This window comes from Clinocottus analis, unplaced genomic scaffold, assembly GCF_023055335.1.
Source record: "Clinocottus analis isolate CAN_PGR_092001 unplaced genomic scaffold, fCliAna1.0.p SCAF_20, whole genome shotgun sequence".
In the NCBI taxonomy this organism is placed as follows: domain Eukaryota; kingdom Metazoa; phylum Chordata; class Actinopteri; order Perciformes; family Cottidae; genus Clinocottus; species Clinocottus analis.
This window is the reverse complement of record NW_027175932.1, coordinates 3222047-3242933: the sequence shown is the minus strand read 5'-3', so window position 1 is coordinate 3242933 and position 20887 is coordinate 3222047. Positions and strand designations below refer to the sequence as shown.

At 41.8% G+C, this 20887-nt stretch overlaps 4 protein-coding genes across 4 annotated transcripts; 3 read left to right on the top strand and 1 right to left on the bottom strand.

Moving 5' to 3' along the window:
* Positions 1-327: 327 nt before the first annotated feature.
* hcls1 (hematopoietic cell-specific Lyn substrate 1) lies at positions 328-5324 on the top strand. Its single transcript, XM_068586885.1, has 15 exons — positions 328-420; positions 1098-1181; positions 1262-1335; positions 1964-2087; positions 2195-2305; positions 2714-2768; positions 2858-2968; positions 3043-3153; positions 3226-3281; positions 3795-3864; positions 3968-4116; positions 4209-4370; positions 4522-4681; positions 4759-4827; positions 4908-5324. Exons 2-15 carry the CDS (start codon positions 1098-1100, stop codon positions 5042-5044), a joined length of 1473 nt encoding a protein of 490 aa, XP_068442986.1. The 5' UTR covers positions 328-420; the 3' UTR covers positions 5045-5324.
* Positions 5325-5514: 190 nt separating this feature from the next.
* On the bottom strand, positions 5515-7321 carry llph (LLP homolog, long-term synaptic facilitation factor). The gene is made up of 3 exons (XM_068586886.1): positions 7236-7321; positions 6230-6434; positions 5515-6055 (listed from the first exon to the last, which is right to left on the bottom strand). Exons 2-3 carry the CDS (start codon positions 6417-6419, stop codon positions 5892-5894), a joined length of 354 nt encoding a protein of 117 aa, XP_068442987.1. The 5' UTR covers positions 6420-6434; positions 7236-7321; the 3' UTR covers positions 5515-5891.
* Positions 7322-7450: 129 nt separating this feature from the next.
* On the top strand, positions 7451-9407 carry pex26 (peroxisomal biogenesis factor 26). The gene is made up of 5 exons (XM_068586818.1): positions 7451-7801; positions 7904-8044; positions 8281-8606; positions 8700-8840; positions 8946-9407. The coding sequence occupies exons 1-5, from the start codon at positions 7596-7598 to the stop codon at positions 9050-9052; spliced, it is 921 nt and encodes a 306-aa protein (XP_068442919.1). The 5' UTR covers positions 7451-7595; the 3' UTR covers positions 9053-9407.
* A 424-nt stretch (positions 9408-9831) lies between these two features.
* On the top strand, positions 9832-15239 carry usp18 (ubiquitin specific peptidase 18). Its single transcript, XM_068586872.1, has 10 exons — positions 9832-10011; positions 11219-11315; positions 11852-11994; positions 12073-12152; positions 12239-12373; positions 12927-13022; positions 13094-13255; positions 13338-13469; positions 13776-13819; positions 14720-15239. Exons 1-10 carry the CDS (start codon positions 9954-9956, stop codon positions 14790-14792), a joined length of 1020 nt encoding a protein of 339 aa, XP_068442973.1. The 5' UTR covers positions 9832-9953; the 3' UTR covers positions 14793-15239.
* Positions 15240-20887: the final 5648 nt, after the last annotated feature.

Here is a 20887-nt window from a genome sequence, read left to right as displayed (position 1 = left end):
GTCTGCCCCCTAGTGTTGTAGGGTTGTCCTGCTCATAAAACTGTTTTAAAGGGAAACAAATTGTCACCTAAAACTCCACATTTTCTCCGATCACAATGTATTTGCTCGTTAATTCCCGGATTTCCGAGCGCATTTGAATACAACATTTCTTCTTTTTATTTTTCTTTAAACTAAATTATACTACATATACATATTGTATACTAAAATACCAAAAGCCGCGTTAGTATTATTAATGAAACTACGATTTAAAAAAAAAAATGGACGACGTCTGTATTGATATTTACATCCAACGCGCGTTCACGGACGAGAGATCCGCGTTCACGCGTCACAACTTGTCACAACTTGCGTGAAGAACTTCGAGATCTATTTGTTGGTGTCACATCCACCTGCACGCGGATATATCGACCTGACGACCGGAAGGTAACGTTTCTTTTCTTTCTTCAAACTAAGTCTGACGAGCTTGAATACATTTACATTTGTTTTATTCACCTTTAAAGTATATTGAGGAAGTAGTATTTAGTCAGAATACTTCCATATATATGAACATTATGACTTCAAAAGTGGAGTAACGTTAGGTAGCATATACATATATACATATTGTACCTGTATGTACAACAATTACTTGATAACTACTAATTCTGACAGTATAATATGGTACAAAAAGCCTTAAACTAGCATGAATTAGATAAAGATGTCTCTCTCTAGAGCTAAAGTTATTCTTAGTGTGTTAAAGGGTTGAAGGCTCCACAGGAAGTATTTATATTTTTAAAAGTATGTTCTGATGCTGTTTCATCAGGCTTTTAGTGTGTTTCTGCGACATGAAGTACGTTTCATTTAGGGGAAATGAAGCTTCATGTTGAAAATAACTTCCTTTTTGACACTTCAGCAAATGGTGGTCAGAGCTTGTGCTTGTACATCAGTCTGTTTGGTCATAAATAGACAATAGGCTGCCCGTGCGTTAGATACACAACAGATGTGAATACATGATCATTAATCAGATATATATATATATATATATATATATATATATATATATATATATATATATATATATATATACTGTCTTCTGTGTGAATCACAGTGTTTTACTTCCCCAGATGTGGAAGTCAGCCGTGGGCCACAATGTGAGCGCGAAGGTGGCAGCAGAGGGGGACGACTGGGAGACAGACCCTGACTTTGAGGTACTGTCTACTTCCTGGAGATGCGTCATACTGTAGTTAAAGACACGTCAATCGAACCGATCTCTGACTTTGTGTTTCAGAACGACGTATCGGAGCAGGAGCAGAGGTGGGGAGCGAAGACCGTGGAGGGTTCGGGACGAAAAGAGCACATCAGGTGAGAGACGCACAAGGCCTGTGTGTGTGTGTGTCTGTTTGGAAACGAACGGCTCTCCAGATGATGCAGAGAGAGAGAAATGCAGGTCTGACTAGCTGCTGTGTGGCAACAGGAAGAGGAAGTGAGAGCAGAGAGCACAAGCAGCAAGTCTCTGCAGTCCTAATATGGGTAATATGATGACACCTTGACAGCATTCAAGGCGGTGGTGCTGGGGGTCAGAATAGGACTCGAGATTGATCAGATTTAGGTAAAACTTACTAAAAAGACTAAAAAACACTTGTAATAAATGTGTGAGTGAAGTCATGATGTACGCTGATATTGTCTAGATTGTGAAGAATCACTTAATTTATAACTAATTCATAGTTATTATGTTCTTCAGGAAGACAGTGAAGGGTTCCCGCACCAACATCAATTCATACATTCAGAATTGCTCACAATTTTTTCGTTATTTCTGGTTCCTTTCACAGTTTAACTGTCTGTAAAACATGAGTTCTCTATAAATACATGTGTATGTCATGTGTTCCTGAATGACTTCATAGTACGTAATAGCACCTGTAGCTATCGTTGCGTGTCACTGCTTGTTGTGCATCTCAGTGTCAGTGTGTTTGACCCCTGCGTGACCTTCCAGTGTCGCAGAGCTCCGAAACAAAGTCGCGCAGGAGCACGAGCAGGTCAAGCAGAGGGATCACACGCCCAAAGCGTCCTACGGGTATGGAGGGAAGTTCGGAGTCGAAAGAGACCGGATGGACAAGGTGACGAGAAACTCAAAAAGCTCCTCTTCTTTCCTGCTGGATTATTTCTATAATCTGGTATAAAAGATGTAAACTGTGGGATGAACCTGTTCACGGCTCCTCTGCAGGTGGCTTTGGGGAACGACTACGTGGCGCAGGTGGAGCAGCACTCCTCCCAGAAGGACGCGGCGCAAGGATTCGGTGGGAAATTTGGGGTTCAGAAAGACCGCGTAGACAAGGTGAGCATTAATATAATAAGATAAGATAATATAAGATATTCCTTTATAACACAATCCTTTATTAGTCCTTCAGTGGGGAAATTACAGGATTACAGCAGCATTGCTCACAAGTAAAGAAAGATTTTTTTAAATCAAGCGATATAAATAAAGAGTAATAAAAAACAGTAAAGCATCTACAACAGCAGTATTATATATATACAGACATAATGCAAATGTATTTAAAATGTGTTTATATTGCACCAGTTAAGGTAATTGAAGTGTTATTAAGTGTTTTCTAAGTGTTTACTAGTTTTAGAGCTCATTATAGTCTAGTGGAAAATTAATTGAAAAAGACACATCAGACACACATTTTTATTCAAAAGCAACGTTCTTAAAAACACCTTTTCCACCTCTGTGTCCTCTTTGCAGTCCGCCATGGGCTTTGAATACAAAGGAGAGGTGCAGCAACATGCATCTCAGAAAGGTAAGCCTTCAGTTACAGGACAATGTTTTCCTTTCTTACTGAACGGTTGCTCTACAACTCAATCCACCTTCCCATCCACGTGTGTTTAGATCACTCAAAGGGCTTCGGAGGGAAGTACGGGGTGGAGAAGGAGAAGGTGGACAAAGCGGCTTTGGGGTACGACTACAAAGGAGAAACAGAGAAGCACCAGTCGCAAAAAGGTGCGTTTAAAATGATAGCAATAGCTATTTAAACTCTTTTCCATTGGACTAATCTTAATTCCTTCCGTGCGCAGATTATTCAAAAGGGTTCGGAGGGAAGTTTGGTGTCGAGAAGGAGAAAGTGGATAAAGCCGCTCTGGGCTATGATTATAAGAGCGAGACGGAGAAGCACCAGTCACAGAAAGGTGAGCAGACACACAAGAACATCTTAAAATAAACGTTCAGACATCAGACTGATCAGATTGATCTCTGTTCAGATTACTCCGCAGGTTTCGGAGGTCGTTACGGAGTCCAGGCCGACCGCATGGATAAGGTCAGGATTACAGCTGCAAATATTCATTTTTAAAACTGTTTTATTCATCTGGAGGTTTTTTATATCACGTCTATTGACTGTTGATTATTTTATTTATTCATTTATTATGTCATTTTTTCCAGATTTCCTTCTTTTAGTAACTTGTACCTGTTGACATTAAACTCAAAGTATATGTACTCACTTGGATGTATGAAAGCAGAAAGAATATACACAGTATATATATGTTAAAACATGAATAAATATATAATGTAAAATACCCCCATTGTTGAGACCAAGTATAGCGAGTGTGGTTTAAGCGGCTCAGCAAAGGTTTGTGGTCGAGTTTATGTTTTATACCAGAGATGAACGTGTGTGTTAGCTCTTATAGAATCAATGGAGGGCTAAATATAAATATATATCATGGCCCATATTCATATATGAACCATTTGACTAGTCAGTATTAAAAGAGTGAATGATGATAACTGCCCTCTTGACCTTTTCAAACAAGTACATCTTCCTCCCTGTTGCTCTCAGAGTGCAGCAGGCTTCTCTGACATGGACTCTCCTTCCTCTGCGTATGAAAAGACGCAACCAGTCGAGGCCTGTAAGTCCATTTTTTGCACCATTTTGTCTCGTAAAGCCACCCGTGCTGAGGTCGTCTGACGCTGATGCTCTGTGTTCATCCTCCATTCCTTTGAATTACGCAGCAAGTGCAGGTGCGGGAAATCTGAAGGCACGCTTTGAGAACATGGCCAAGGCTTCCAGCGAAGAGAACAAGAAGAAGGTGGAAGAAGAGAGAGCGAGGAGACAAGCCAGAGAGAGCCGGGAGCGAGAGGCGGCCCAGCGCAGACAAGAGGTAACGCTGCGCTCACGGGGGAAAACACGCCAAGAGGTCCGAATATTGAGTGTCGGTCAACGTGCACGGCACTGATTGTGTGTTTCCTGCAGGAGGAGAGCAGGAGAGAGCAGGAATGCGTTCCAGATGAAGCTGCAGACGAGGACACAGAGGTGGAGAGGGAAACGCCGGCAGCGGAAATCCACCACCACATGCCGGAGATACAAGAAATACCAGAACCAGAATATGAACCAGAACCTCAAGCAGAATCAGAGGTGAGAGAGAGAGAGAAAGAGAGGGAGAGAGAGAGAGAGAGAGAGAGAGAGAGAGAGAGAGAGAGAGAGAGAGAGAGAGAGAGAGAGACGTTTAAAAATGTCTTAGGACATTGCAGATCACCAAATCAAAGATGTTGTGTGATGTTTCCAGGAGGAACCGGACTACGACGAGCCCCCGGGTCTGCCTCCGCGCTCAGACGATTTCCCCGTCCCGGGTCCTCCTCAGCTGCCCAACAGGTCAGCAGCTGAGGAAGAGGAAGATGAAGGAGAGTACGAGGAACTTGTGGAACCGACTCTTCCTCGGCCAACAGGTCTGTCAGCTCTCTAAGAAAGTGTCAAACCATCTGCAACGTGAAACTCTCGCTCATTTCAGCGTTTTATTTTACAGTTGTCGATAACGACTATGAAGACCTGTCGAATGGCACGCAGGCTGTAGCAATTTATGACTATGAAGGAGGTACGACGCCTTTTATTCATCTTTTTGACATTTAATAATCATCCCTTATTTGTGAGGATTAATCCTTCCCACCTCCACAGAGGCTGAAGATGAGATCTCCTTCAACCCGAACGACGTCATCACCAACATAGAGATGATCGACGAGGCCTGGTGGAAGGGACAGTGTCACGGACGCGTTGGTCTTTTCCCATCTGCTTACGTTGAGCTGATGCACTGAGCGGCGGCGGGCTCTTAAGCTTCACTTTGAACATAAAAATCATATTTCTCAAGTTGTTCAGCAGATGAAATTCATTTTAGCATTGTATTTATCGAACAAATCGAAGAAAAATGCGCCAAAATAGCTTCCGATTGGCTGGCGTCTAATTGTAATGTGTATCTCACGTAGGGTCTGTGGCAATGAGCATGTGACAATATGACTGTATTAGTGGCAAAGAGTTTTATCTGCAATAAACCGATTGATTAAATGAAGTATTCTACATGCAAGCTGCTTTGTCTTGTTTGTATTACAACAACTTTAATTGGTCAACTTCTCATCAGTGACAACTTAGTTACTTCGGGGCTATTCACACGTTCAGTTATCATTTTGCACACATCTTCCATACGACGGTACTCGCAGAGATACGGGCATAATATTCCAATTACTTTGAAGAATCTGGGTTACAACATAGTGAGGGACAAAACCAGCCATAGATCTAGAAATTATTTTATATCACAGTATTAAAAAACGTACGTTGTAATTAGAGAATATAAGACAATCACCTGCCTTGCTATGATGTAGTAAGATGAGCTAAAGGATATTTTGCACAAATCGTAGTTTCCTAAAACTTGTCCGAAAACGATAATGAAGCCGCTGATCCATGAGAACAAACATTTTCCCGCACCGAATTATTTTATAACCACAGACTCTGATGCACGAGCAGGAATCTTGTAATCCACTGAACAAAATGAGATTCAACAGCAGAAATTCCGCAGTTGTCACGAACAAACAACGAACAAATTATTTGCTTTTCCTGCGTCAAAAGTCTTTAAAAAGGCAAAGCAACGGTCTTTTGGTTTCCTCTGGTTCACCAAGCGATACCCTTCTTCTTCTTGCCCTGGCCGCCTTTCTTTGTCATCCGTTTGCCTTTCAGTTTCTTGGCCTGCCGTTGATTCATCCAGACGGGGTACTGACCGCTTTCATTCAACAGAGTTTTCTTGTTGCGCTTACTTTCCATCTCCATCTTCGCCTCTGTGACACGAAAGACAAAGAATGACGATGAATAAACATGGTTTCCCAAAAGCAAAACCAAGAAAAGAAAGAAAGTAAATTCTGTCTAATGCTGTGTATATGATGAGTAGAAAAAAACAACTACATCAGCTGTTGATTCCCTGTGGACCAGGTTGTGCACAATCTCTCACTCACCTGTCGCCTCCTTGATCTGGTCAGCTGTCACCACAGTGGCCATCTCCTGAATGTCAGTCATAATGACAGCCTCTCCTTTCTTTTCCTGACTGAGAGCATGTTTCAGACGGGCCAGCTCCTTTGGAGCAACTTTCTTCCTCTTCTCTGCACGCATCTTCCTCTTCCATTTGCTCCGGAGGCTTTTTGCCATTTTTAAAAGGACAATCTGGGGGGGAAATAATAAGAAAAAAACATTAGTCTGGCTTACACATTCATTTCCAATTCTTTCTCCAGACAGGAAGCAGCTCTCTGAGGCACAACATTGCATTAGATGCCAAAACCAAAGACACAAATTCGCTGGAGGCCCAACAATCATCAAGCATGCAAATATAATGTTTCAGCCACAGCCACCCCAAACAATGTTTAGATAACTAATCTATGTTGCTGATGAAGATACCATCATCACATTAATACTCTTATAAGGACAATACGTATCAATATAAAAGTGAACACTTTTAAGCGAAAACATTTTCAGTTTAGAGTAATGGTATCAAATATACAGCTCACAGGACATTTTTACAGTCAGATAATAGTGATGGATGGTATTAGACGTGAGAAGTGACATTGTTATCTGTTCACAGCTCCACAGCCAGTAGAGCAGGATAAGTTTTTGCTTCATGGGGCAGATTTTAACATAAAAACAGCTTCGGCTTTGGCCTTTAATAAACCTAAGACGGGCTAGCTATGCACACAATTCACACGACGGAAGATCTTATTTATAAGACACTTGTTCACACAACCAGAATAATAAAGCTAGCATTACACATTGACACTAACACATGGTAGTTACGTTACATGACGAACTAGTTATATATTAGTTAATAGCTACGGCTATAAAGCTTAGCTAGTAGTTAGCTTGATAGGTATATCAGCTAAAGCATTCACTTCAAAGCTCCTTAATACCGCAAGTTGAATAAATAAAGTGTAATAGTATCGTTCCACGTGTTCACAGTAAGCGGTGACTTACATAAATCTAGTTTTTCTGCTTAAATGTCCTCCGTAGACAAGCGAACACACTCTTTGCTGCTTGCACGTGTTTACAAGTAAGAGAAGAAGAAAAAACGATGACGCGTGTTTAAAGAAACAGGCACATGATTGGCTGCTTCCGGGTGTCTGAAGATTCTAGCTTCTGATTGGCTGCTGATTTCAAACCCGGAAGTTTGTAGGATTATGGAATGTAAATAACACGCTGAGGAGAGGATTATGGACAAATAAAACCTCCAAAACAGGTTTATTTGACACCTGGGATTAAACTAAACTGCGAAGAGTAAAGCAGTAGTTGTTAGCGCTATAAAATAGTTTGTTTTTATTTTTTTTATTTATAGTCATGAACAACTGTTCTAACAGCCTGGCTCCAGCCCGCAGCTTCGGCACAGTCCGCAGCCCGTCGCCCACTTCTTCTATAACGCAGATGTTCAGCATGTTGGACACCGCTGCAGAGCAAATGATGGTGCTCAAGGACTTCTCGGCAGCGTTTGAAACATGCGACAGAGGCCTGGAGAGTCTCGCCAACATGGGGCAAGAGGACAGCAGGTGGAAGTCTAAATGCATCTTGAATCAGTTGCATACTCCCTGACTGACTACCTGGGTATTAATCTCACGTGTTGTGTGTGTTTATGTGTTTTGTCTCCCCAGATGTGGAGACTTTAAGGCTGGCTTCTGTATCTTAGGGATTCAAGCACAGGCTGAGCTGAATCAGTGGCATGGCGTCTCCTCCTGGGTCCTTCAGCAGTACGAGCAGCAGGAGAAAATACCAGCTAAAATAATGCAGATGTGGTGAGTAAAGCTGAAGCTTTTAAGTTTCTAAATGTATCAAACAAAAGATATAAACCCAAGGATATTAAATATAGTGTCATATGTGAGGGAGCAGCAGCAAATCCTCACATTTCAGAAGCTGACATCAGAGACTATGTGGCATTTTTGCTTAATAAATAACTGAAACAGATTATTTTTCTATAAATTGACTGACTGATCTTATATTTCATTACGAAATAATTTCTCCCTCGTGGCAGCATACTTCTTTACTCCAAGGTGGGAGAACCAGCCTCGATGCAGGAGGCAGCCAGAGTTTGGTTACACTGCCCATCCAACAGCAGAGCAACGGGGTTCAGGACGGTGGCGGAGCTGTACCTCCTGCATGTCCTCGTGCCTCTTGGCCACAGAGACGAGGCTGTGGAGCTGATTGTCGGTGAGGTTGGAAGCGCTGCATTCACGGAAGAACAGCGGCAGACGGCACTGGACGTCGTAGAAGAAAGAGAGCAACAGGATAAAGAACCGCCTCTCAATCCCAGTATCAGTCCAAACTCGGAGATCACTGCACAGCCTGTCTCAACTCGAGGTCTTCAGCTCAGTCCTCATCACATGCATTATAGTAATTAATATAAGTACAAACAATGATTGCAGATGTTCTGATTGTGTTTGTGTTGTACAGGATCTGTAATCGGTAAACTTGAAGCCATGCTCAGGTTTCTGTACAGAAAAGTGTTGGCGACCGGCTCTGGCTCATTCCCTCTTCGGAAAGTCTTTCTGGCCGCCGTTCTTCTCTATATGCTTTTTTTACGCATGGATCCAGGTTGGATTACATCTTCTTTGTAGCTCAGTTTCATCACAAGGCTTTGTTGGAAGTACTTTTTATTGGAAATAAAACTGTGCATTTCTTCCTGTTCTTCTCCTGCAGCTCTTCCATCTTCATTCATGTGGATTTCCAAACTTCTGCAACTGCTCAAACAGATGTGGACTGCCATGTTTGCGCCATACTATCAGGCTCTCACTCAGAGACTATAAAGGACTGAAAATCACATGTTTCGTGCATTATTTTAATTAATTTTTACTTTTTTGTGTTGATAAGATAATATGATTTAGTCCTTTTATTAAAATGTCATCAAACCAGTCATATTAATTACTTATTTTTACTCAGAATAGACCTTTTCAGCAGTATTAGGAAACATAACACACATATATAAAAGGCTTAAAGTCTAGTTTGTGAAATTGTAGGATTGTAGTTTACAACTGGCATTTTTGTATTATATATATTATTATTCACCTATACATTTAAAGATTTTATAATTATGAGCTGATTAAAATAGATACTACATCAGTCATGCGGACTTACCAGTTTATATTTGTAATTATGACAGTCCACCAGGTCCTTCTTGTCAATAAATATCTAAAAAAAAAAGTCGTTTTGGCTAAATTATTTTGCTCATTTTCTCAGAAGAAATGTAACTTTCAAAATCTGGCAAGTATCAGTCATTATGAGTTATAAAGGCTTAACACACTGTGTAAAAACAACAAAGTAATAAAAAGTATTTTAATTTCCATCAGCTTTCTCTTCATAAACAATCGTAAAGGAACATGAAGAATACTTTTGAGATTACAGAAAGGAATTTGAACAGTTATCTCACCTGATGACGTTAAACACGAGTGTTATTGGCGACGCAACGTGAGATGAAGTCTCACCGTCTGCGCAGTGCGCATGTCAACTTTTAGGTTTCGATTACGTCAAAGTGACACGAAACTGTAAAAACGAAAGTCAACCTCCAGCTGTAGATGTGAGGCTGAGTTTACTCTCAGATGACAGACTAATACTGTAAAACGAAACGTGTGACACGTCTTACCGGAGCCTGCTGCAGACTCCAGAGCTTCAGGTAAACTTAACTCACCGTGCGAGGTGGAGTCTGTGCGGATGTCTGAAGTGCTCCGCAGTCTTTTCTTAAGTCTTAACATGAGGAACCGCTACTTTGGTAAGTGGACCACTGATGTGGATTTATTGATGAATATGATTTAAATGTTACCAAAGTACCCTGTAATACAATAACCCTGCAATGTACAGTATATTACTACCACTGTTTCTGAAGCTATAGTAGTATTGAACTCCATTGCATTGGTGTCTGTAATATATTTGATTCCGTTCAGTATGTAAATAAGTGGAAAAGGAAGTAACATAAAAACATAACTAAGTAACACAGACAGAAATAAGTAGTTGACGTATTTCAGGGTGAATGCTTGATATTACACTAGTGCCACCCTAAACCGACTTGAACGATGGTCAAAAGAAACACAACAATTATTATACGGTGACCTCTAGTGGGGAAAACATAACAAAACCTAGGGTGCCTTTCTCGTGGGGAAAACATAATAAAGTACCCTCTAGGTGCCCCTCCAGTAAAGTAAACGTGATGCAGTGCCATATAGGCTGCCCTAAATGCTGGAAAACTTTCTGTGCAACTGGTGCAGCTGGTACCCTTTACATTATTTTGCACCTGCCCCTCAGGCAGCCTGAGTCAGCCACAGCAGGTCTGGTTTTAAAGGGAGTTAAAATATTCAGGGCATGACAAAAAAAACATGTTTACTCTGTGGAGCTCCTTTGGGAATCTCTGAGGGTCTCCAGACCCCTTATGATTTTTGCACCGTAGATCTTGCAGACCCACACAGTCAGCTGTTAAAACATTATGGCTAAATTAAGATCTCGGCGGACTCGACCACAACCTGTAACAATGCTGTAACTTACACAGTGTGTGTGGTTTCTTCCAGTGAATTTCATAGTATTATTGCATCTCACACAATTATTTTTCTCTTCACAACCAATAAATCCCTCACGTGTGCCGCGAGGACATAGAAAACAAAATACTGACCTTGGATCTGTGTAAGATAAACATCTCCTGTACATTGGGCCTTAAGTCAACAAACCAAACACGTCTTTCTCACTCTGTCTTCTATCAAATGACTGATTTGTTTATTTGAGTTCAATATGTAAGTGAGGTAGGTGTTCTGTGCAGCTATATTTACCTTCAGCGTCAGGACTTTACGGCTACATTTTTATTTTATTTTCACACATGTGGATGCCCGCTGGCACTCGGGGGCCGCTACGGTAGGTGTGCCGCGGATAACGTGTTCGGTTCATGTTCGGACAAACAGGATTATTTTAACATTTCTGATGGTCTGTCACAGGAACGAGAGGCCTCTCCAACTACAGTCTGTCCTGCTGTGTGAACACTTTACTGCAGACTTTCTCTGCTACCTGGGAAGTAGGAGACCTCCTAGCTAAGTAAGGAAACTTAAGTTGCATATTCACATGAACCTGACTTTTATATAACAGATTCATCACTGTGTGAGGGACTTTGCACGAGGGACACATGATTAAAGGGTTTTATTAAATATTAAAGGATCACTTTCACTTAAGTATGAACACATTTTGGAGGACCTGGGTTGCTCCTGTTTGCTACTATTTGGTTGGTCTCGTGTGAAATTTCCCCACTGCGTACTAACAAAGTAATATCTTATCTCGTAATACTTTGCGATATATATATAGACTTAAAAAGTATTTAACAATGAAATTCATGTAATAAACCCCCCCAAAAAAGTCTGAATACATCAACTATATTCTGTATATAGTGTTCGCAAGCAAGATCTCCAGATATTCCCTTAATTTATCAAATTCTAGTGAACATTTCTATTGATAATAGTTGAATAAAATGGCCGCAACCTTAAGAATTAAAGAGGGGATTACACGGGGTGTCAATCTGGATCCAAGGCGTCTTTTCTCATGTGCTAAGAAGTCATTATTATGAATTGCACCACCAGGTGGGACGCATCTGGCGTGGGAGGGGACGGGCGTAACGTCGCCCTGCAGCTGAAGAAGGTTCTCGCGGGCATGAGGAGCGAGCGCCCTCAGCAGGATCCTCACCGGGAGTTCCTCCACTCTCTGGATAGAAACTGCATTCGATGTAAGGACAAAAAACAAACTTGCACAATGTTTAATACTGATGTGGTTTAATCTCACAAGGCTGACAATGTTTTTGCAGTTTTTATGCAGCACGATGCCGATGAGGTGTTCCTCTTTATCCTGAACTTCATGCAACAGCAGATGGACGACAAACCTCTGGTTGGTCTTCAATCGTGACTATGCAGTTGTTTCTCCACCTGCATGTGCATCATCCATAGTGTGATTGAATTTGGTTTCTCCGGCAGGCTCTTGAACTCCAGGATCTGTACAAGATTTCGTTGGAGACGCACCTGCAGTGTTTAGAGTGTGACTCCGTCCAGACTCTGACCAGCTACATGCTCAGCCTGTCTCTGCACATACAGGAAAAAGGCGACTCCCTGGTGCCGTACCCATTTTTCTTTCTTTTTAGAAAAAGATCATTGCATAATTGGCTTTTTAAGTTTTTTTTAACAAAATTAAATGAGAAGATCAACACTACTCTTATGTCCGTGTGTAAACTATAAACTAGGTTAGCTTAGTTTAGCATAGTATTAGGACTGGAGACCTGGCTCTGTGCGCAGGAAACTAAATCCACTTTCCAGCACCTTTTATGCGCAATAATCAAAATGTTATGTCTTATTATTATACAATCACGGAAGTGAAAGACTAACAATTTCTTAGAAATAACCCAGAATATAACTTCTATAACTTAGTTATCTGTTAATTACTGAGCATTAGGCATGCTGACAGTCAGGCTAGCTATTTCCCCGTTTCCAGTCTTGATGCTAAGCTAAGCTAACTGGCTGCCGCTACACATTTAATGTCCAGGCGTGAGAGTGGTATCAATCTTTAACTCTCGTCAAAAAAAGCAAATAAACTTGTTTTTCAAAATGTCAAACTATTACTGTAAACCTTCCTGAAGTCCTAAAGTATTCTTCACATCAACGTTTTCAGGAGAACTGCATGACCTCCTTCTTTCAGCAACAGAAGCTAACAGGCAGAAATTGCTGGTTTTGTGAAAAATGTGAAAAGAAGACTCCATCTAAACAGGTGAGCTTTGAGTCAAATGCTTCCTCAGAAAGTCTGAAGCACCACATTGAAACATATTTTTTCTTTCTCAGGCTTTCAGACTGCTCTCCTTGCCTCGTATCTTGTGCGTGCACCTGAAAAGGTTTCGGTATCGCGGTGGTTTCACCCAAAAACTGGATTGCGTGGTTACCTTTCCAGAAACCTTTGACTTCTCCGAGACCCTCGAAGAAGCGTTCTCGTCCGACTTTGCTCAGGTACTCAGGAAAAAAAATGCTGATATCAATAATATCTACACTTTGTATCTTTTGTCATCCGCAACTTTGTTTGTTCTTGCAGAATGACTGCAAGTACACGTTGCATGCAGTGGTAGTGCATTCTGGGTATGCAACCTGTGGCCACTATACTGCCTACGTTCGCGACAGGGGGACCCAGCGCTGGTGCTATGTCGATGACAGCCACGTGCAAGAGGTACGTCCAATCGCTTTCTGGCTTGTACTTGTTAAATATTATATCAAAATATATTTTTTAACCCTTCATGGTAAATTCCAATGTATAGTTCAACATGAAATCTCCCATTTAGATTTAGCATAAAAACTGTATATCTTTAGGGTCTAGTGTGAAGGCTCTGGCGACATCTGGTGGCGAGGCTGCAGATTGCAATTGGGGAATTTATATTAGAGAAAAGGAAAAATCACCACTTGATTTTTGTGCAACTATATATAATACAGTTTTTGGCAAATGTGTGACTAATTTGGTCTCTGATTTCCAACATAGTCCTCGTGGGAAGATGTGCAGAAGACATATGGAGAATGCCGCAGGTAATTGCTCAACATCGTTTTCTCATGTCTCTTTTGGTAATTGCTCTTTATTAGTTTTGTTCTGCGATAAATGAGATCTTATAGTTGAATGATAAACATGAAGCTGCAACCAGATAGCATCGCTTGTCTTAAACCGCTAGTCTGGCTCTGTCTTTACGCTACGCTACAGATGGCTAGTTCTTCCTCCTCCCTGTTTGAGGCTTGACGTGACCGTGGAGTGCCTCAGGGTTCTGTCACGGTTCCACTGTTATACAGCATACTCTTATTTAGTCACATTATTTGAGAGTGATCTCATCAAATCTTGGCAAGAAGGACGATATGTAAACGCTTACTCTCAGCATAATACAGAGGACTTTTTATTTCTTCTCACATTAACAATTCCAGTTCTGTGTTCAGCCTCATCTATACAATTGTCTCACTTTCAAAACATTTGGAAAACAGCAACGATTGCCTCCATAAAAAACTAACAAATAAAAAAGAACTCCCATTTAGTCTTCTTCAACAGGCCTCCAGTTGCTTTCAGAGTTTTAATATTTTTACTAATAACATTTAAAGCCTCTCATGCGTGACTCCCGCTGCCATCGTGCAGCTTTTATCTTTTCCACTTGCGGAAACGGCTTCAGATCTTTAGACAAAGCCTTATTGTCCGTTCCTCATTGAAGATTAAAGACGAAAGGTCTCGTCGTGTTTTTGCCTCTTTAAACTCATAAATAGAGGACGTCCGTCTTGTCATTCAGGTTGTCTCGTCATTAAGAAAATTGTTTGTTGTTGTTCATTGCACTGAAACGTGTGTTCCTTTTACACTTTATCTGCCAAAACTTGGAGAAGCATAAGTTTGTTTTGTACATTTCAGTCGGCGAGCAATTTAATTCTTTATTTCCGTTCTTTTTTTTTTTAAAGAGTCACAGCGTACATGTTGATGTTCAGAAGAGATTCGAAAGAAGACGGACGACAGCCTGAACTTTCTGGCTGAGCGGATGGATGCGGATGAATTATAGCCGAGGTTGTGGTGCAGTATTTAATCTACAGGAATATAAACATGGATTTGCTTGACATACTTTATTGTATTTTTTTGGGGGGATTATATTGGGTGTATGGTCGTATAATAAGAGATTTTTCTGAGCTCGTTCAGATTGTGCAGTCATTTCTGACAAACGTCAGCAGGGGGCGACGAAGACTCAACACACTGATGGGTTTTCCAACCTCAGACCACACACACTGTGAACACACTCAGTGGGGGGGTGGTTTGAAAAGAATGCTTAGCTTAGGTATTCACTGTTTGGGGGGAAATACCTGCTATTGGAGTCAGTGTTCATTTTCCTGACACTGGTATATAATAATATGAGTCACCCGATGAAGAACAATGAAGTCATTTTTTTTCTCATTTGTGCTGCCAAAAAAATAAAGATCTCTTATTTTATGTGTTGCCTTTTTTTCTCACAGCTTGCAGACCCTTTAATAGGAAATACAGAACCTGATTTAGGATGACACACCCGCATGTTTATTACTCACATCTCCAACCACCTGAGCTCAAAATGAATGCGCTCTAACGCACACGCAAAAAAAAAAAGAAGCCCGCTCTGTATGTAAAAAGAGGTTAAATGTCGCCATCAAAGCCACAGCGCTCAAACGCTTGGAACGGGCTGTCAGCGGAGCCTCTGAAGTTCCCACTCGCTTCGCCAAGAGTCGGGGGACCATGTGAAATGGTGCCTATGTGCTGCAGCGCTCTGACAGAATGGAACATGTCTGCACGGTGCCACAGGCAGCAGGCCTCATGCTCAGTCATCTCGTTGCCTTGCGGCACAGGCCGAGCGTTCCGCATCGGGGGTATATTCCTCCCACATTCGCACCGGCGGCCAGGCTGGATGCTTCTATTGTGCGTCTAGATTTGAGTCAGAGTGGCAATGAGATCTCATGTGATCTTTTTGACTTGAGCCCGTTTGACGTATACTGAGAAAAAGCATTTGACATGATAGCAAATACTGAGTATAGTGGGCGCTTTGGGTGGATTCACAAGCAATGCAGTGCATTGTTATCTCTGATTGTGGAGAAAGTGCTCAGATCATTTGATTTGAAGTGCGCTTTAGCGTCTTCCAGCTCAATGTTTTGGTTTTCTGGGCTGCAACCTAATTATTTCGGTTCACTCTGCCGTCGCTACCGCAGAACCTTCAAATGTCCGTAATGCGGCACAGCAGCAGACTGCAGACGTATTTCCAGTAATATGTCATATAAATTATGATTGCGCTCAGAAAGGGGCCATTGTGCACGTTGAGTACTTTTACTTTCGAGACTTAAAGTCCGATTTGATGGTAGCCGATGTACTTTCACCTTGATTTCAGGACTTTTACTTATCACAGAATATTTGTACCTTGTGGTATTTGTACTTTTACTAGTGTAAAGGAGCTAAATGCTTCATACTATCAGTATTACTGTGTAAGCATAATGCTTTAGCTAGTCAAGCTAATATCAAATACTGTTGGATAGTTTTATCTATAAACGGCATCATACTGTATTTGTGATAAAGTGAATTAGTTACTTCCCCCCTCCTCATAGTACTATTTGTATAACAGGCACATTTGGTATATGCATCCCCATAATCCAGACTGATTGTGAACAAGTAGGCCAACTGAAAGTTTTGGCAGAAACATCAAAGAGCTCATTCTTCTCCCCGGAGGGTTTTGATTAATAATTAATGTTGTATGGCCGTGTGTCAGGTAGACGTTAGAGGAGCACCTGTCCGGCACCGCCCTGACTTTGACGACAACACAGACGCGAACAATGCAGCGGCACGACGCAGGCAGCACACCCGAAGGCCCCGCGAGTAAAGTCTTGACTGAACGTCTGGACGTCTTCGCTTCTTCCCCGGCGCGTGTCTCTATTGTTTGCCGGCGAGCTCCGGCCCCTTGGTTGCGGTTACTCAAACACTTTATGGCAGATCATAATCTCTGCAATTTAGTTTTTAGCTTTTCATCTCGATCAGCTGTTCGCCGCTCGGCCAAGGACACCTTGTGCTCTATTTTTACGGCACATCATTTTGCCAGCAGTGGTAGCGATTGGCGCAATAAATCAATAAGCCGAGGCAAATACATGGTGTGAACGTAGTCCCAATGGACGCTTTAATGATATTCCTCGGGCTTTTGCAGTGTGGCAACACTTAAACTGTTTTCTTTGGAGAATATATCAAGGTTCATTAATGCTTCTTCGTCATTGTTGATGTGTGTTTACCAGTTACTAGGTGAGCACACCACTGATGGATCGAGAAGAAAAAATGGAATTTGGCTATTTGAGAACTCTAAAATGTTCCCTTTCTTGTGTGGAGGATTTCCCTGGCGTTGATAAGTGCTTGTGCGCAAATTCTTTTTGCAATTTCACCGCCAGACAGCAATTATTCCAGCCCCCAGGCCTGTCTGTTTGACGATATTAATCCCCAATATATGTCATTTGTCAAAGAAAAGCCCTCATGTACTAATTGATAATTAAAGCATGTTAGCATGCCTAATACAAGCATGTTAGCATTGTCCACATTAGCTTCCAGCTGAAAGCGTGGTTGTGGTACTCACAGAGTAACATGGCTGTCGATTAGTTTTATTATCAATTCAGGAACCCCAAATATACCTAATAATGCACATACTTCACTCTATATGTGGATAATCTTCATGATAAAGGGAGAATATCTACCACCAAAATGTTCTCTTTTAGCTAGCTTGTCCATTTTAAGCAGATCACGTGGTATAATAAACTGCACCATGTGTGTCTGTCCATCTACTGTATCTTTAATAAAGACAATGTTCACACGTTACCTTGTACTTGTGGTTAACCACTCTTTTTTGTGTAGTTGCTGCCATTTGAAAGGCTGTTTTAATGGTAATCATACATAATTACAGAAGTGTATACGTTCGGTTCATCTTATTATAACGCCGGCGCATCATGACATGTCACCACCCAAGCATAAAAAATCAAACCATGGAAATGAGCCACATTCCTCAATTTATCCGTACTCTGTGCACAGTTACTCAAACATGAGTTTCTTGTTATACCAATTATATGCTAGGTTATCGCATTATACGTTTTCATGTCAAAATAACGTGGAAATAAGGTTGTTATAAAGGGACAAACATCTCATTATAACAATTAACTTTTCATGTTGTATGGACCTATTTCTTCTTTTTATGGCCTTGCAGCATACATACATATCATTTTTTTCATATGATAAAACAAAACTGGACTCAAAAAACTGCAAATCCCCGCTTGGCGTGTCTGCAACGACCCCTGCTGTATTGTGTGATTGAATGAATACAACCCACAATTGGCTTAACCCCCCGTCTAGACACCATAAGGCTGCAAGGTGTCATAAAACACACTTCATTCAAACACAAAAACAAGCGGCGACGAATACAGGCAAATGACTCTAAGCTGTCGTATAAGACACGTCATCCAGTCTCGGGCAAAAAACTCAATTAAACCCACAGAGCCGTCTGAGCTGCACTGGCAGATCCGTTAGCTGTTAGCCAAACAAACCGTCGATGTGGGCTCAGAGCAGCTGATGGGGGGCCTCAGCTGTGTTATCGCTAGTGGGCCCTGAGAGGAGTCAGTTGGCAGTCAAAGGCAGTATAAAACAAAGCAATAAAAGGTGTTTTTGAGAAAGTGTGAATCACCACAACCACGAGAGGGCCTTGAGCATGCAGTCCTATAACTGGGCAAACAAAAAATATGATGCAGTTTTGCTGCGGTTGATTGCGAGTTTAGCCGTTCTTCTGGTTGCATTTCGGCTCTGTGGGGAAGTGCATCTACCGATTTCATTCAGAATTTAACACATTCATCTTGTTTTTTATCAAAAACCTTAAAAAAAGGAAGTCAAGTCATTCATGCAACGTCTCGGCACAGTTCCCCTTTTTTTTTCCTGCTCACGAAAGAGATTGTGTGGTCTTGTCTGGCTCGTTGCAGGAATGCTCCCCTATGAAGTGTGTGAGGGAAGATGTTTCCCCCATGATGTTCAAACCGAGACCCTTTTCTAACGGCCGCTCGTCTGCTCTTATCCTATATAACCTAATCTAACAGCATATCTCTACATCCCTCAGGGGTGGCAAACCAGCTGAGCACACACGGCCATCCTTCGGTTACATATAGACGTTTCAAATAGGAAATGATTCTCTTTCGCTCTTTCCGTGTCCAAAGTCCAGGCCAAGTGACCAGGGTGAAATCTGCCTTTTGTATAGCAAACAAGAACTATATATATATATATATATATATATATATATATATATATATATATATATATATATATGTATATATATATATATATATATATATATATATATATATATATGAAAAAAGGTCAATCAGATTAAGGAACAAAGACCTGAGATCTGCATATTTCTTGATAAAAATCCTGCATAATTCAAATGTTTCATGACCTGACGCTCACCTCTAATTTCAAAAAGGCCAAGCAAGGTTTGCTTGTGTTTATGTTGTAGCGTTGTTTCTTAGCTTTAGGTGTTAACACATACATCAGTCTGTGATATACTGCGGTGATTTCACTGGAATTTGTAGTATGAGTGGCTGTGTCGAGGAAAAGAAGCCTTATCTTTCCCCAGTGAGTTCATATAATCTCCTCTCTGGTGGGAGAAGGGGAGTCTGGTCAACACAACGTTTGCCTCTCTTTACGTGTTCGGTTGTCCTCCCTGAGATTCTTGGCAGTCTGAGCGTAATAAATACAACATCTGCTGAGTTTTCAAGGAAAAACGGGATGTCGAACAGTCAAACTGCTATAAGTGAACTGAAAAGAAAAAGCGCGGTTGAAATCCGGCTTTGGTTTGGACCGGACGGTCCGCTTTCATTTCGTGACAGTACCACTTAGTGGCTAATGATACGTATTCGATCTCAGTTATATTTCACGTTATTTATATTTGCTATGGAGTAGAGGAGTCGGCTGTCCGGCAGCGGCATGTTACAGATGTCGGTTCTCACAGGAGGTGAGCCGAGGCCCTCCTCGGTAATTGTGGTCATGACATGCGGGGATATATGACCTGACGCCCCGCCCTTGTTCTTCATAGCTCTGTCGTTACCCTTCAGTTAGCGCCTTATCTCGGCTCCTTATCATCAGACTCGGGATCCAGAGAAGATCAGCCGTCGTCTCGGAAGCCCGGCTGCTCGGGTTACAGGTGAAACGGCCTCACTGACGGGGTAACCGTCCGCCTCCCAGCGTGTGAGCGTCCTGCCTTCACAAAAGCTCCTGCTCTGACATGTACAACACCGTGTTTGTGCGCCTCCACAACATGGCACCATGTGACGTGTGATGATTTTTGGCTTGTGCGTTGCTTCCGCAGATCCACAATTGAAAGTCAGTCAAAGTAAACTCTTGTTGTGACCTGTTGGAATCAAACCTCATCAGGTATAAATCCAAATTTTCACATGGCATCCCTCAAATTAAAACCCTCCTCCTCTTGTCTCTCACTGTACAAGAATGAATGGAATTACACCTTAAGGCGAACCGCTGCCTCGCCGTTCCAGCTCTCAGCCAGTGATAAGCTCGTAACTACCTGTTTAACTGTTGCAGACACACATTTCAGCTGTGCTTGTGCATGCATGCCAATCAGTTGCTACATCAGTGCCCCAGTTAATGATTTGTACAGTAGGAGAAAATCCTGACGAGCGGAAGAGCTCGTGGCAAAACTGGCAAAATATGTCATTTTTTTCTTCTCTTATGCTTGTTGCACCTTGTCATGTTTTGGCGACTTTACCCGGATTCTGCCGTTCACTCCCTCTGCAGTACCTGCAGTATGGGTTGGGCACCTTGAGAAGTGAGCTATCCATTGTCAAAACCTCTTTGACCTGCTCTCTCCTTCGGCCTCTCCTATTTCCGCACAAAGACTCTCTAATGCCAGGTAGCTGGCTCTGGCATTCCTGTTGCATTCCACCATGGGGAAGTTGCTGGGATCAGGATGAAAAATGCCTGAAACAAAGGCCTACTCTCATTCACAGGGTTTAGGGTTCTGTGGGAAAGTCCAGGCAGGACAGAGGTTGGATGGCAGAGGAATGCGATGCGGGGCATAGCTCACACAGTCTCTA

Excerpts from the sequence above, each read along its gene's own strand:
- usp18 (XM_068586872.1), top strand. The coding sequence starts at position 9,954 with ATGTCTGAAGTGCTCCGCAGTCTTTTCTTAAGTCTTAACATGAGGAAC. Across the intron at positions 11,316-11,851 it reads GTAGGAGACCTCCTAGCTAA|GTGGGACGCATCTGGCGTGG; the intron begins GTAAGGAAACTT and ends TTGCACCACCAG. Across the intron at positions 12,374-12,926 it reads AGGAAAAAGGCGACTCCCTG|GAGAACTGCATGACCTCCTT; the intron begins GTGCCGTACCCA and ends CAACGTTTTCAG.
- llph (XM_068586886.1), bottom strand. The coding sequence starts at position 6,419 with ATGGCAAAAAGCCTCCGGAGCAAATGGAAGAGGAAGATGCGTGCAGAG. Across the intron at positions 6,056-6,229 it reads CCAGATCAAGGAGGCGACAG|AGGCGAAGATGGAGATGGAA; the intron begins GTGAGTGAGAGA and ends TTCGTGTCACAG.
- pex26 (XM_068586818.1), top strand. The coding sequence starts at position 7,596 with ATGAACAACTGTTCTAACAGCCTGGCTCCAGCCCGCAGCTTCGGCACA. Across the intron at positions 7,802-7,903 it reads ATGGGGCAAGAGGACAGCAG|ATGTGGAGACTTTAAGGCTG; the intron begins GTGGAAGTCTAA and ends TTGTCTCCCCAG. Across the intron at positions 8,045-8,280 it reads GCTAAAATAATGCAGATGTG|CATACTTCTTTACTCCAAGG; the intron begins GTGAGTAAAGCT and ends CCCTCGTGGCAG.
- hcls1 (XM_068586885.1), top strand. The coding sequence starts at position 1,098 with ATGTGGAAGTCAGCCGTGGGCCACAATGTGAGCGCGAAGGTGGCAGCA. Across the intron at positions 2,088-2,194 it reads AAAGAGACCGGATGGACAAG|GTGGCTTTGGGGAACGACTA; the intron begins GTGACGAGAAAC and ends GCTCCTCTGCAG. Across the intron at positions 3,865-3,967 it reads GACGCAACCAGTCGAGGCCT|CAAGTGCAGGTGCGGGAAAT; the intron begins GTAAGTCCATTT and ends TGAATTACGCAG.